The sequence below is a fragment of the Pecten maximus genome, chromosome 10, assembly GCF_902652985.1.
Source record: "Pecten maximus chromosome 10, xPecMax1.1, whole genome shotgun sequence".
NCBI classification, from domain to species: domain Eukaryota; kingdom Metazoa; phylum Mollusca; class Bivalvia; order Pectinida; family Pectinidae; genus Pecten; species Pecten maximus.
In genome coordinates, this window is record NC_047024.1 from 36,888,583 (window position 1) to 36,905,643 (window position 17,061).

The 17,061-nt window shown below is 39.2% G+C and overlaps 1 protein-coding gene across 2 annotated transcripts in view; it reads left to right on the forward strand.

Moving 5' to 3' along the window:
* LOC117335713 overlaps nucleotides 1-17,061 on the forward strand; it is an 87,296-nt gene that overhangs the window by 41,362 nt on the left and 28,873 nt on the right. Inside the window, exon 7 of one of the 2 annotated variants that reach the window (XM_033895887.1) lies at nucleotides 12,319-12,354. The exons of the other annotated variant lie outside the window; for it this stretch is intronic. Within the exon in view, the coding sequence (XP_033751778.1) occupies nucleotides 12,319-12,354 (36 nt within the window). The remainder of the gene's footprint in view (nucleotides 1-12,318; nucleotides 12,355-17,061) is intronic. 2 annotated transcript variants of the gene reach the window in all.

A 17,061-nucleotide genomic window follows, 5' to 3' on the forward strand; every position in this document is an offset into this window, starting at 1 on the left:
ATCCTCAAACAGCACCCTTCCTCGGTCATCCTCAAACAGCACCCTTCCTCGGTCATCCTCAAACAGCACCCTTCCTCGGTCATCCTCAAACAGCACCCTTCCTCGGTCATCCTCAAACAGCACCCTTCCTCGGTCATCCTCAAACAGCACCCTTCCTCGGTCATCCTCAAACAGCACCCTTCCTCGGTCATCCTCAAACAGCACCCTTCCTCGGTCATCCTCAAACAGCACCCTTCCTCGGTCATCCTCAAACAGCACCCTTCCTCGGTCATCCTCAAACAGCACCCTTCCTCGGTCATCCTCAAACAGCACCCTTCCTCGGTCATCCTCAAACAGCACCCTTCCTCGGTCATCCTCAAACAGCACCCTTCCTCGGTCATCCTCAAACAGCACCCTTCCTCGGTCATCCTCAAACAGCACCCTTCCTCGGTCATCCTCAAACAGCACCCCTCCTCGGTCATCTTCAAACAGCACCCCTCCTCGGTCATCTCCAAACAGCACCCTTCCTCGGTCATCCTCAAACAGCACCCTTCCTAGGTCATCCTCAAACAGCACCCTTCCTCGGTCATCCTCAAACAGCACCCTTCCTCGGTCATCCTCAAACAGCACCCTTCCTCGGTCATCCTCAAACAGCACCCTTCCTCGGTCATCCTCAAACAGCACCCTTCCTCGGTCATCCTCAAACAGCACCCTTCCTCGGTCATCCTCAAACAGCACCCTTCCTCGGTCATCCTCAAACAGCACCCTTCCTCGGTCATCTCCAAACAGCACCCTTCCTCGGTCATCTCCAAACAGCACCCTTCCTCAGTCATCCTCAAACAGCACCCTTCCTCAGTCATCCTCAAACAGCACCCTTCCTCATTCATCCTCAAACAGCACCCTTCCTCATGACTAAAACAAGGCTTAAGTTGTGTGAGGGAAGAAGAGGTAGAGGTGTTGGATTGTGGTGGGATGGGGGGGGGGGGGGGTGGAGGATTGGCGGGGGGGGGGGGGGGTGGAGTGGGGGATGGGGGGGGGGAGTGGGGGAGTGCTGATGCTATAAATGGCCTCTTTCCTTGTTTATATGACAAATGATATAAATTTGGACATAATTTATGTTGATTTCCTTTTCCTGTCTTCAAGGAAGTCTGTGATTGTTCTTTCTCATTGTGAGTTTAATAGTCACAACATTTCAATATCAAACTACAGCGGTTTTGAAGTTCCCTGTCTTTCACAATAGGAAATTGTTTTCTTAAAACAAAAATCAGTATGTTCATTGGTAAATGATTTGCCTTTTCACTAAACACCACCACTACCTAACTCAGGAAATTGTTATTTACTTTAATACCAGTTGGGCTATATATAGATTTAATACCTTTCTGCAATATCAATGTAAATAATTACCTTTATTTAACACTCCCTGTATAAAGCTCTGAAACCTGTAATTGTTTTTGTATGATAATTTTAGTGTCAGTAACAGAATCTTAACAGGGCTGTATCCCTTAATACGATTCAATGTTTATAAACAGTGATATGTGGGAAGATTTTAAAGTTTGTGACCTTGATCTTGCTGTGATTCTGACATCTCCATCTTGTAGACATGCTGTGATTGTTATTCTAAACCACATATTTAGGTTTTATACAGAAACTGATTCCAAGGCCATTATAGATATCTGAGACACACACAGAATTTCCTTAATATTTAAATTTCTGGAAGGAGTCTTCAGTAATGAATGAAGATTGATATCTTTTGTAACAAATGTTTAATTAAACTTCCTTTTAAAATCTTTAGAATATGGTTAAATTTCAGCTGGGGTTAGCCAGCATTTACTACCCTGCCTCAATATGGTCCTGGCTATCCACTTGATGATAAACCAACCAACAGGCAAAGCAACCATTAAGATTTTTCTAAATAGATCTTCAGCGATAAAAAAAGGTGTCTCCCTTTACGAAGATTTTCTGGGACATGTGTCCAACGATATCTTTATCCTAAATCTCAGTTCAAAGGTCAACCATGGACTTGTGTCCTTTGGTTTATCCTTAATCTAAGTACCAAGGTCAGCCATGGACTTGTGTCCTATGGTTTATCATTAATGTCAGTACCAAGGTCAGTACCAAGGTCAGCCATGGACTTGTGTCCTATGGTTCATCATTAATGTCAGTACCAAGGTCAGTACCAAGGTCAGTACCAAGGTCAGTACCAAGGTCAGCCATGGACTTGTGTCCTATTGTTTATCATAAATATCAGTACCAAGGTTGTCCATGTTGGTCAGCCATGGACTTGTGTCCTATGGTTTATCATTAATCTCAGTACCAAGGTCAGCCATGGACTTGTGTCTTTGGTTTATCATTAATCTCAGTACCAAGGTCAGTACCAAGGTCAGCCATGGACTTGTGTCCTATGGTTTATCATTAATCTCAGTACCAAGGTCAGTACCAAGGTCAGTACCAAGGTCAGCCATGGACTTGTGTCTTTGGTTTATCCTTAATCTAAGTACCAAGGTCAGCCATGGACTTGTGTCCTATGGTTTATCATTAATCTCAGTACCAAGGTCAGCCATGAACTTGTGTCCTATGGTTTATCATTAATGTCAGTACCAAGGTCAGCCATGAACTTGTGTCCTATGGTTTATCATTAATCTCAGTACCAAGGTCAGTACCAAGGTCAGCCATGGACTTGTGTCTTTGGTTTATCCTTAATCTAAGTACCAAGGTCAGCCATGGACTTGTGTCCTTTGGTTTATCATTAATCTCAGTACCAAGGTCAGCCATGGACTTGTGTCCTATGGTTTATCATTAATGTCAGTACCAAGGTCAGCCATGAACTTGTGTCCTATTGTTGATCATTAATCTCAGTACCAAGGTCAACCATTGACTTATGTCCTTTGGTTTATCATTAATCTCAGTACCAAGGTCAGTACCAAGGTCAGCCATGGACTTGTGTCCTATGGTTTATCATTAATCTCAGTACCAAGGTCAGCCATGGACTTGTGTCCTATGGTTTATCATTAATCTCAGTACCAAGGTCAGTACCAAGGTCAGCCATGGACTTGTGCCCTATGGTTTATCATTAATCTCAGTACCAAGGTCAGTACCAAGGTCAGCCATGGACTTTTGTCCTATGGTTTATCATTAATCTCAGTACCAAGGTCAGCCATGGACTTGTGTCCTATGGTTTATCATTAATCTCAGTACCAAGGTCAGTACCAAGGTCAGTACCAAGGTCAGCCATGGACTTGTGTCCTATGGTATCGTTATCCTTAATGTCAGTACCAAGGTCATCCATGAATAATGCCACCTCAGTTGTTGTTAATGCTATCTTTCCCCTCTTAATTTTTAGGATCGATAAAAAAACAATAAAAATACAAACTACATCTGAGCATTTTGGAACATCTGAACTCTCCAACACCATTTATACGAGTGATTAGAAATTGAGATATATAAGATCTGACATTGATTACCTTTCCTGGTGTGAAGCGTCGTTCCTCTGTATGATTTCTGCAGTTTCATTCCTGGTGTGAAGTCTCATTCCTTTGTATGATTTCTGTTTCTTTGCACAATCAATAAAACATAAAAACATTTCTTTGACATATGAAGTTACAGTGTATGGCAGATGCGAGCACTCTTTAAACTAGGTCTTCCATCAGTTTGATTTGCAATCTTCAGCAAAACCTGATTTCTTCTCTTTTGTTATGCGCTGTATTTATGAAGTAAGAGTAAGATTCATAATTAAATTTTTAATATACATAGTTTTTCAACTCCCTTCACTTTCAACTTACAGAAATATTATTTTGAAATATGGTTCAAAAATGAGATTTAAGTTTTTTCACCAAAGTATTTGTTTGCTGAATGGTCTGATTTAATTTAAGTCTACTGTGCATATTTCACAGATTTGAGCAAATTCCTGATAGAAATAGTCTTAATATTGACAGAAATCTAGAGACGTCACAGAGATATGATCTTGATATTGACTGACGCATAGACATCAGAGAAATTATCATAATAGTGTGACTGAAAGCAAGTGACATCACAGAAAAATTATCTTAATAATTTGGCTGAAGTCTAGAGACATCACAGAGAAATTATCTTAATATTGACTGAAAGCTAGAGACATCACAGAGAAATTATCTTAAAATTGACTGAAAGCAAGTGACATCACAGAGAAATTGTCTTAATATTGACTGAAAGCAAGTGACATCACAGAGAAATTGTCTTAATATTGACTGAAACCTAGAGACATCACAGAGAAATGATCTTAATTTATTGACCAAAAGCTGGAGACATCACAGAGAAATGATCTTGATATTTACTGAAAGCTAGAGACATCATAGAAAAATGATCTTAATAATTTGACTGAAGTCTAGAGACATCACAAAGAAATGATCTTCATATTGACTCAAAGCAAGAGACATCACAGAGAAATGATCTTAATATTGACTCAAAGCTAGAGACATCACAGAGAAATGATCTTAATATTGACTTAAAGCTAGAGACATCACAGAGAAATGATCTTAATATTTACTGAAAGCATGTAACATCACAGACAAATTATCTTGATAATTTGACTGAAGTCTGGAGATATCACAGAGAAATAATCTTAATATTGACTGAAGTCTAGAGATATCAGAGCAGAATTTTTAAACTAGAGAATTTTTTGCAGACACATCCCTGTTACGTGTAATTCTATATTTTGCTTTTGTAGAAATCCTATAAGGTAAATAGTTTAAATGTATCGAATTCCTTGTAGTAAATTGGTCCATCACCTTTCTGACAGGATGGAATTAAATGTGTTGTATTCCCAATGAAATAAGAATGTTGTTTAATAGAAACATCTATTGAAAAGTGTGTACGTTAAAACCTTTCAAGACAATAAAGTAATCACTGAGGGCAGAGCAGACGGACACTCAGCCTAGTAGTTCTGGGAAGGATATTGCGAAGTCTGTCTCATTTATGTTTTTTCTGATCGCTGATGGAGGGAAGGACATTGATAGCTGAAGTTGGAACGTTTCGTGGCATCAGCAATGCAATGATTGCAAGAGTGTTGGGATATCTGAAAGGTTCCTTCCAAGAAAATGGAGAGAAAAAAAATAGTATTGTCTTGAAACTGAAACTTGATCTTCTTTTGTGTGAAATACGTTTAGAAAAAAAACTTGTTGAAACGAGAAATATGTGTGACGAAACCATAATTTTCTCTCCTAACAAACCTGTCTCCCATCACTGCCAAAAAGATTGCATAATTCTGCCAATTAGAAGCTGTTGTTTTCAATAACTTGTTTCATTCTTTGACAAGGATATAAAAGTTGTTACCAGCATTTGTTTAATTAAGAGAGTGTATATCAAAAACATGTAGGTTCACTTTTACGTTATCATGAAATTTCTCCACACACCCGACACAGATGACACACAACAGCGTGTCGGATATATTTATATATTAAGATTTCTTGAATAATTTCCCCAAGACACCAATGATGTTGATGACACTCTTTTTGCATATTATACAATTAAACAGAATTCCCCACAATTTACCAAAACTACAATCTTTAATGACTATAAACAACAATAAGCCTCAAGAACAATTGGTAAAGTGTCACAACCAATGTTATGTTCTATGCTTAAAAAGTGGCTAAAATCCTCCATACCCCTCTACCCCCCCCCCCTCCCTAACCCCCCCCCCCCCCCCATCCTCTACCTAACCCCTACCCATTACCTAACCCCTACCCACTACCTAACCCCAACCCTCTATATAACCCTCACCCTCTACATATATATTTATATTGTTTGTTTAATGAATTTTACATATATTTGCTTTTGTAATGATTTTGTCGTTCCAAAATTTGGCCATATATACACACAGCGCACACTTCTATAGCTTTCTGTCAGAGCTGAATACCAGCTCAAGTGATTGGATCAGGATAAGAAATCATAAAAAACAGGCAACCACGCCAAAATGTCATATAACTCGATAAAATATGGAACAACATCATCAGAATGATATCGGCTCCTATCCCGAGGTTGCGCCGTTTATCAAATAAAACGTGATTTATGAGATTCTTTCTAATTTGTTTTTCTGAAAACATTTGTAAATTCAAATTTATCATGAATATTTATAGAAAGTAATTTGTCAGATGTGAAATTTAGGAGGAATTTAGGTTTTACTGTGATTCAGTGTTGGTATTTATAGAGTGGTGTTATATTTCAGCAGCACTGTGTACAATTATTGTTAGGTATCAAAGAACACAAAAACACCCTGGTTTAGGACACATAAAGGCTAAATATCAGACCGTTGATGTGTGATTTAATGACACAAAGGTTTTTGTTAAATTTTCTTGACAGATTATAGATTAGATTTAATAGTATTCAAAAAATAGTCTGGTTACAATATTATTTATCTGCCCCTGCCCATAAATAAGCCCATATATCTTCAATGTCAACACAGCTGTTTGGTGTCCCTGGAATAACTTAGAAGGACAACAGAGTTATATTGTGCCCCTGACATCACTGACAAGTCCTAAAAGGACAACAAAATTGTATGGTGCCCCTGGCATCACAGGTGAGACCTAGATCGACAACACCACTGTATAGTGCCCCTAACATCTCTGACAAGTCCTAGAAGGACAACATAGCTGTTTGGTGCCCCTTAGCATCACTGATGCATCCTACAAGGCCAACACTGCTGTTTGGTGCCCCTGGCATCTCTGAAGAGTCCTAGAACGACAACAAAATTGTTTGGTGCCCCTGGCATCTCTGACAAGTCCTAGAACGACAACACTACTGTTTGGTGCCCCTACTGTATAGTGCCCCTGGCATCTCTGACAAGACCTAGAAGGACAACACATCCGTTTGGTGCCCCTGGCATCTCTGACAAGTCCTAGAAGGACAACACAGCTGTTTGGTGCCCCTGCCATCTCTGAAGAGTCCTAGAAGGACAACAAAATTGTTTGGTGCACCTAGCATCTCTGACAAGTCCTAGAAGGACAACACTGCTGTTTGGTGCCCCTGGCATCTCTGACAAGTCCTAGAAGGACAACACAGCTGTTTGGTGCCCCTGGCATCTCTGACAAGTCCTAGAAGGACAACACAGCTGTTTGGTGCCCCTGGCATCTCTGACAAGTCCTAGAAGGACAACACAGCTGTTTGGTGCCCCTGGCATCTCTGACAAGTCCTAGAAGGACAGCATCACTGTATAGTGCCCCTGGCATCTCTGACAAGTCCTAGAAGGACAACACAGCTGTTTGGTGCCCCTGGCATCTCTGACGAGTCCTAGAAGGACAACACCACTGTATAGTGCCCCTAGCATCTCTGACAAGTCCTAGAAGGACAACACAGCTGTTTGGTGCCCCTGGCATCTCTGACAAGTCCTAGAAGGACAACACAGCTGTTTGGTGCCCCTGGCATCTCTGACAAGTCCTAGAAGGACAACATCACTGTATAGTGCCCCTGGCATCTCTGACAAGTCCTAGAAGGACAACACAGCTGTTTGGTGCCCCTGGCATCTGTGACAAGTCCTAGAAGGACAACACCACTGTATAGTGCCCCTAGCATCTCTGACAAGTCCTAGAAGGACAACACAGCTGTTTGGTGCCCCTGCCATCTCTGACAAGTCCTAGAAGGACAACACAGCTGTTTGGTGCCCCTGCCATCTCTGAAGAGTCCTAGAAGGACAACCAAACTGTTTGGTGCCCCTGGCATCTCTGACAAGTCCTAGAAGGACAACACTGCTGTTTGGTGCCCCTGGCATCTCTGACAAGTCCTAGAAGGACAACACTGCTGTTTGGTGCCCCTGGCATCTCTGACAAGTCCTAGAAGGACAACACCACTGTATAGTGCCCCTACTGTATAGTGCCCCTACTGTATAGTGCCCCTGGCATCTCTGAAGAGTCCTAGAAGGACAACACAGCTGTTTGATGCCCCTGGCATCTCTGACAAGTCCTAGAAGGACAACACCACTGTATAGTGCCCCTACTGTATAGTGCCCCTGGCATCTCTGACAAGTCCTAAAAGGACAAACACAGCAGTATGGGGCAGATTTTTAATTCTTCATTCAGAATTTACTGTGTCTTTTATAAGATCCATGTATGGCAAAAGACTTATTCTAAATTCAATATTGGTATGAAGAGGGACACATTTACACAAAGTTCTGATTTAAAATTCAGATCTGTCCACAGTTTAAGGACAGGAACAAATTCTTATAGATAACTAATGATTTTTGGCCTATAGGTATTGACAAATGTCATTGATTCCGAGTGAAGCCTTTAACCAGATCTCCATCGTAACCATTGTGTCCTATCTGTAACTTAGGACGATCAATATTCCTCTGGCCTCCAAGTCTTACCCTAAAACCTCATATCTTGCATCTAAATTCAAAACTATTGCTTTTTTAGGCACAGTTACTGTGTTTTGTGAGGTCTATAGACATCCATGCTGGGTGTTGTATTGTCGTAGCAACAGAAACTTTCCTCCATATACTTGTCCAGTCACTATCCGCTGTTACTATATATATCACATTACAGTTGTATCTCTTTGTATGCCATCAAATATTAATATTCATGTTTTTTTCGTCTTCATGGTAACACAAATTGTGGTTGTATATAAATGAACAGCTGCATTGAAATGTCTGTGTACATATGACTGTTATGTTTCTTTGGCTACTCCTACTGAAGGATTTAACAGATTTTAACCAAACTAAGCATTTAATATTTGTAAGTGAATCTAATGTAGAAATTAAAGTTTTAACCATACCTATAAAACTCTTGTCATAAGACAGTGAAGAACCAATAATTAGACTTGAGGGTATTTTTCTTTGAAAATTCTATTGTACATAATACAATATTTGGCTTGAAACAATTCTTGGTTCGACTATTATGTTTTTATTAACTGAAATAGGTTAAGTTCCATTGGACATGATGGATTGGGCCAAATATTGGGGACAATCAAAATCCCCAAAATAAGAACAGATTTCAGTTATACATGTACACTGCCTATATATAGAACTCAGGACGAGGGGGCAGAAATACTCATCAGTCCGATCTATGATACCCTGTCTATAGAACTGAGCAGCACGCGGGGGCAGAAATACTCATCAGTCAGATCTATGATAACCTGTCTATAGGACTCAGGACGAGGGGCAGGAAGACTCATCAGTCCGATCTGTGATAACCTGTCTATAGAACTCAGGACAAGGGGCAGAAAGACTCATCAGTCAGATCTGTGATACCCTGTCTATAGGACTCGGGACGAGGGGCAGAAAGACTCATCAGTCCGATCTGGTTTTAGATGATACCCTGTCTATAGGACTCAGGACGAGGGGCAGAAAGACTCATCAGTCCGATCTGTGATACCCTGTCTATAGAACTCAGGACAAGGGGCAGAAAGACTCATCAGTCCGATCTATGATAACCTGTCTATAGGACTCAGGACGAGGGGCAGAAATACTCATCAGTCAGATCTATGATACCCTGTCTAGGACTCGGGACGAGGGGCAGAAAGACTCATCAGTCCGATCTATGATACCCTGTCTATAGAACTCAGGACAAGGGGACAGAAAGACTCATCAGTCCGATCTGTGATAACCTGTCTATAGGACTCGGACGAGGGGGGCAGAAAGACTCATCAGTCCAATATGGTTTTAAGCTTTAAGCTGCATGGCTTGGTTTTTACACTGTTTACAATGTCAAAGAAACATCAGAGAGAATTCTGACTGTAGAGGGTCAACTTTTAACAGGTTGTCGTACTCAGAATAAGATATCAGTTCACAGAGAGTTCACAGTTCAGTTTTCAAAGAGTTCTGATTGTAGAGGGTCCACTCCTAATATGTTCTTGTAGTCATTATCAGATATCCGGACTGATATCAAGATTTTAGAGCTTGACCATGCAGTGACAAAACACATTTTAGGATCAAAGTCTTTTTTTTATGCTAATCCTTTCAGGAAGAACATTGCAATATTGCTCTGATGTTAAGAATACACAGCTCTGGAAGCAACATAGTGGCGAAAAAAAACTATGAGATGAAAATATCTGGCATCGCAAATGTCAAAATTTTAATATTGTAAGCTACAGTTTCTTACTTCAATTAATTTTTTACTGTTAGATAATTTTATTATACATCTCAAGTTTATAAGATTCCTGGGGCTCAGTAATATCAATCATCATGTTATGTGTATATTTGAGCTAGACTGAACATTAATATCAGGGGGAGTTCAGCTCTGAGAGAAATTGATCTGGGAACAAAAAGAGAAGATTGATTTTGGAAAAAGCCATAGAGTCATGTATTGAGGAAAGTTGACAGCGGAGGTTGTCGTCCCAATCGGATACCCATGTGGTCACCAAACAATCAAAGATTATTTCTATGATAGAGAACCTCCTGCACCTTAACCACACAGCCTCTAGATCGTTATCAGACAGTTTTCCCTAAGTACATGTATTCCGTCAGGAATGTCAACTTGGTAAACGACAAAATCTTACAAGTAATCAGTGGTGAGGCTTAAGACCCCAACAGAACGCCTAGTCTGTTTCGGACGCTGAGAGGGCAGTATGTTATTGATTCTATGCTCTGTGACTGTATCAAAGGGATCGCTGAACACTCCAGTGTAGCCCAACAAAAGGCCAGCAGCTCACTCATGGTGTAGAGCTAATGAAAAGTGATATTGAAGATTTTTGGAGATTTAATCAAACTTTTACTATTATAACAACGGAAATTCACAGGATGTGGAACTCTTACAACTGCCAGAAACATATTTTCATTTAAGGATATTTTCACTTTTAATTTGGCTGTACCTGGTGAACTGGTGGTTTGGTGGTAAGACACGATATATGGGAATGATAGATTGAAATGTCACTCTTCCTTGTAATACATTATTTGAAAAAAAATTATTGAAATTTGCTTTTAATAGTTATATTTAAAAATTCTTGGAAAAATTATTTTGTATAGTTGAAGTAGTTTATTTGAAGATGTTGACTTTAATACCTACATTATGTTGTACATAACTGTGACATTACACCCATAACACCTTAATATTGATATCCTCTCACCTGAACAGAAAATCATGTATTTTCTGTGAGGCTTAATTTTTTTAAACTTTGTTTTAATTGATTTATGTCATCAGACCTTTAAATGTACATACATTATCAGATGAATGGATGATCAGGTGGCATATTGGTAACACACTTGCCTTTCCACTAGGTGGTATGGGTTCGATTCCCAATCAGACTTTAAAAGGTATAGTGTCACCTGCCCGACCACGTGGGTTTCCCATGGGGTACTCCGGTTTCCTCCCACAATAAGACACATCGCATGTTTCCAATTCTGGGCCAACAAGCGTGATTAATATAAGTTGATATAATTTGTTATACAATTGATGAAAATTAAATAAAGTTTACCTTTGAATAGCCTAGTTAGTTTTGACGCGAATTGATCTAGATCAATTTCTCCTTAATTTTCCTTACTTAAAGCCCTACTTAAGTTTAAGCAATGTGTTGTATAATATATGTTAATAAGTCTGATAATGTTTGTGCAAGCTGACCAAAGAAAAAAACTAGCAATGATTTTACTCTTATCTGATAAACCAGAATTTCCCTTTACTTTAATTTACCAAGAACATCAGAATCAGATGTGTCAAAATTCATAAAAAAATCATACAAGGTAAGCTTGTACCCTTTACACAGCACTTAATGCAGCGTGGCCTCATCAGAATTGAGTAACATCATCAAGTTTGCTGCACATTTTTATGACACTATGTATTTGGTGCACCATTATAACTTGCGATATCTATTGACAGGAAACTGTGAAAGAAAAACGATAATGCATGCAATCAACCCTGTGTGATATAGATAGGTATTACATACTTCACAGGGTTATCTCGTGGTTTCTAGGGAAACGATAAATCAATCTCATACAGCTGGCACGCGCTATATGACGCTGCTCACAATAACGTAATGTCATCAGTTTACGTTGAGTAATCATGTTGTAAATGATGATGTCGTAAGATGGTGCAATGAAACTTTCATAAAACCTTTAAAAACATACATTTGCTTGCAAATATGTGGGAAAAATAATCAAACATGGATCTATTCTGAGAACAAGGATGTCTTGACCCTCCTGTTTGTTAATTTAAGAATCTTTCGCCTCTGGTTGAGAACCCCTGTCTCATCCCAAAAGGGTTGAAAGATTCTTACGCTGTCAAAAGGCTTGGCAAGCGTTGTGTTTGCTAACTTAAGAATCTTCCCCCTCCGGTTGAGATCCCCCGGCCGTCTCACCCTAAAAGGGTTGACAGATTCTGTATTGTCTTACGCTCTCAGATCTCAGATTTTGATACTCATGAATGACATTTATTTGGTTTACAGCATTCTGAGGGAAGCAGTTACTCTAGGGGATTAATGGTAAATAGTATATGTGTATGATGTGTATATGTTAATGTTTGGTACTAGAACTAGGGGGTAGTTTTAACAAACCCTCCTATAAATATATCGTTTATTTGTTTTGATATCATAGCCTCATTAATTTGCATTTGTTTAATTACAAAAAAAATATTATCTTGTTTTTAGGCTTAATTATTCACATGGTTCTCACAGACATGACAAGTCTTTGAAACGACCCCGTTCTTGCCAGGAAAAAATCTTTCAAATTCATTTTTTTGTCTTGGAATTTGCCATGGATAAGTTGAGTTCAGTCTTTGAGTTGGTGTTTTTCATATAAAAAAAACCCAATATTTTCCGGGGAAATTCTTTTTGTTTTTAATTGACAAATTGTAGGGTAATTATATTTACCACAAACGTCAGAGAGATTGAATGTTTTACACTTTTTTTCATGCAAACTCATTAATGTGACAGGAAATCAGACTGTACAGACTTGTGTATTATCGGTCATTGTCACAGAAAACTCCAGGAAAACTCTCTGAATTTACTGATGGAAAGTTCTGAAAGTCTCAATGATTTTAATGTCCAAAATTTATTTGAATTCAATGACTCCATTTCTGTATGAACCATGAATCATCTAGTAACAAATTTATTTTGCTGTGATTTGTGATTTACTAGATGGTGTTTGGCTGATAACATTAGATTGATTCTTGCTTGCTTGCATGTTTTAAAATATATCGGAACATTTAGAAATTACATGACTTAGTGATCATATGAAAATACCAGCTACAGAAGACAATAACCAGTATATTTTGCTAAGAAAGCCAAGTATGGATTTAATGAACCATCTATACATTATATATCAGTTTTTTTTGTTAGATATGGGCCATACAGACAAGCATATGCTGGTATTAATCTATAGAATATCTCGCATGACATTTTTAGGTCACCTGAGACAAAGTCTCAAGTGACCTATTCTAATCGCCTTTTGTCCGTCGTCGTCCGTCGTCCGTCGTCCGTCCGTAAACTTTTTACATTTTCGACTTCTTCTCCAAAACCACTTAACAAAATTCAATGAAATTTGGCGGAAAGTTTCTATGGCTGAAGGTCAACCAAAATTGTGAATTATATGGTCCCCACCCCCCAGGGGCCTGAGGGGTGGGGCCAAAAAGGGTCAAATTGACTAAAACTTCAAAAATCTTCATCTCTACTCTCAGATATGGTGGAGTCAAACACTCTTTATAGATGAAAGGGTCTTGTGGTGCTTTACCAAAATTGTGAATTGCATGACCCTGGGGTCTCACATTTGCCCCTGGGGAGGGGGTAAACTTTACTATAGTTTATATAGGGAAATCACATTTTTGACTATTATTTGTTGGATTTGTATATGAATTCATTCTAACTTGTATCAAATTATCAGCATGGGATGACACTTTGATGGTATGTACATGTTGGCCCTAGTTGACCCCCAGGGGCTGGTGGGCGGGGCCAAAAAGGGTCAAATTGGCTAAAATTTCAAAAATCTTCTTCTCTACTCTCAGATATGGTAGAATCAAATACTCTTCATAGATGGAAGGGTCTTCAGGTGCTTTACCAAAATTGTGAATTTCATGACCCTGGGGTCTCACGTTTGCCCCTGGGTAGGGGGTAAACTTTACTATAGTTTATATAGGGAAATCACATTTTTGACTATTATTTGTTGGATTTGTATTGGAATTCATTCTAACTTGGTTCAAATTATCAGCATGGGATTACAGTTTGATGTTATGTACATGTTGGCCCTGGTTGACCCCCAGGGCCTGGTGGGCGGGGCCAAAAAAGGTCAAATTGACTGAAATTTCAAAAATCTTCTTCTCTACTCTCAGATATGTTAGAATCAAATACTCTTCATAGATGGAAGGCTCTTCAGGTGCTTTACCAAAATTGTGAATTTCATGACCCTGGGGTCTCACGTTTGCCCCTGGGGAGGGGGTAAACTTTACTATAGTTTATACAGGGAAATCACATTTTTGACTATTATTTGTTGGATTTGTATTGGAATTCATTCTAACTTGTATCAAATTATCAGCATGGGATTACAGTTTGATGTTATGTACATGTTGGCCCTGGTTGACCCCCAGGGGCTGGTGGGCGGGGCCAAAAAGGTCAAATTGACTGAAATTTCAAAAATCTTCTTATCTACTATATGTAAGAATCAAATACTCTTCATAGACTGACCCCATTAGGACTGATGGGTGGGGCCAAAAAGGGTCAATTTAGTTGACCGAAATTTTTTTAAATCTCAGGTGACCGTTAAGGCCCTTTGGGCCTCTTGTCTAGCTATATATCATAAGCAAAATATTTATTTGTGTTTGTTGATTAATCTTGCAGCATGTACAAATTCTGTGTCTTGTCTATGTGAATTGAAAAACTTGCCTGCCTATTAGTGTTTATCAAGGTGACACTAGCATTTAACTAATATGTCCCTGGCTGATAACATTAGACCTCTGCCATATTTGCCCTGGCTGGTAACATTAATCCTTCATAATATTTGCCCTGACTGATAACATTAGCCCTCCTCGATATTTGCCCTGGCTGGTAACATTAGCCCTCCGCCATATTTGCCCTGGCTAGTAACATTAGCCCTCTGTGATATTTGCCCTGGCTGGTAACATTAAACCTTCACAATATTTGCCCTGACTGATAACATTAGCCCTCCTCGATATTTGCCCTGGCTGGTAACATTAGCCCTCTGCCATATTTTCCCTGGCTGGTAGCATTAGCTCTCTGTGATATTTGCCCTGGCTGGTAACATTAGCTCTCTGTGATATTTGCCCTAGCTGGTAACGTTAGCCCTCCGCCATATTTGCCCTGGCTGGTAACGTTAGCTCTCTGTGATATTTGCCCTGGCTGGTAACATTAGCTCTCTGTGATATTTGCCCTGGCTGGTAACATTAGCTCTCTGTGATATTTGCCCTGGCTGATAACATTAGCCCTCCGCCATATTTGCCCTGGCTGGTAACATTAGCTCTCTGTGATATTTGCCCTGGCTGGTAACATTAGCTCTCTGTGATATTTGCCCTGGCTGGTAACATTAGCTCTCTGTGATATTTGCCCTGGCTGGTAACATTAGCTCTCTGTGATATTTGCCCTGGCTGGTAATGTTAGCCCTCCGCCATATTTGCCCTGGCTGGTAACATTAGCCCTCCGCCATATTTGCCCTGGCTGGTAACATTAGCTCTCTGTGATATTTGCCCTGGCTGGTAACATTAGCTCTCTGTGATATTTGCCCTGGCTGGTAACGTTAGCTCTCCGCCATATTTTGCAATGTAGTAATAATACCATTATCAATATGCTACCATGTATTTCATTGCCCTGTACATAAGGCCAGCACCATCTCCCGTACATACATACCTATTAAGTCAAAGATTATGCAATTGGCCCCATGGTGACTTTTTGCAGGATGGAATATGGTACCAGGGTTTTCAATAAAAATATTTGTAAAAGGCTACAAATGAATAGTAGCAGGTATACATGTATCTGAGGATTACGATAATATGTTTTTAGACATTTTTTAAAAAGTGAATTTAGTCATTTGAACCGGCCAAAACACCATTCTAACTGGTCTATTTGGCCGGCGACCGGTTCTAAATGAAAACACTGTGGTACCAGTTCTAAATAGTCTGTATTCAAGTCTTGTTTAAATTGTATAGATTGGGTCTGTAATTTAGAGCTGATTTTGCTAAATAGTTACGGGAATTTACCACAATATTGATTTGTCTTCTGATAAAATTCCTGCCATTCTAATTAAAATTTAGCAGAATTATTTGTTTTTAAATATTGAATATGTCATATTTATCTTATAAAAACCTACGGGACCAACACTTAACTTTGATTCAGATTAGAGGATGAGCTTATAAGACAATGAAAGAGCAATTGTTGGCATATAGACTGTAAAAGACATAGGATTGGCTTGTTACTAGGCATGGTCTTATTGTAGGACACATAACAGCAGGAGCTTTCAAGACAATTTAAACAAGGAATTATTTTGCTGAAAAGTTTTCTAAAGACTTCATTTACTCCAGGACAATTTTAACAATCTAGCCCAAAACTGAAGAATTAAACAGAATGCGACCTTAAAAGGTTGACAAAGAAATTAAATTGAAAGAGAGAAAATTAGGTCTGATGCATCGCTTATCTCCAAATACATTCCCTACAGGCATTGTTTCAAAACAGAAAGTGTTTAACTTTGAAATTAATTTACCATGTGTAGATTGGCTGTGGAACTGTAATTAGCCTCCCTGTTCCAAATTGCTTCACAGGACAATGTTACTTAGGTTTGCTCCAGATATCCTGTGTACAACATTTTACAAAAGTGTATGACAAGTTACTAGTATTATAGTGTCTGTAGACTCTTTTAAAGCTTAGAAACGCTTTCATATTGATCTTGCTTTACTTGGAAGTATTTCTCATCGCACATGTTGGCCAATTTGTATACAGAAAAAATAACTTTTTGCCAAATTTGAAGGTAGTGCTTTCTGTTTTCGTGCCAACTTTGTCTACTAAGCGCCAAGGAAAACCCATGAAATTATACCGGGAATATTTCATGCTGTAAATATACTAGAGTTTGGGATGAATTCCATTCTATCATAAACAAGGAAGTCTGAACTTACGAATTGACATTGGTTGATTAGATCTTTAATCCATTTATTTCTTCAGCTTACATTATTGGACCCCAGGTGAAGGTTTAAG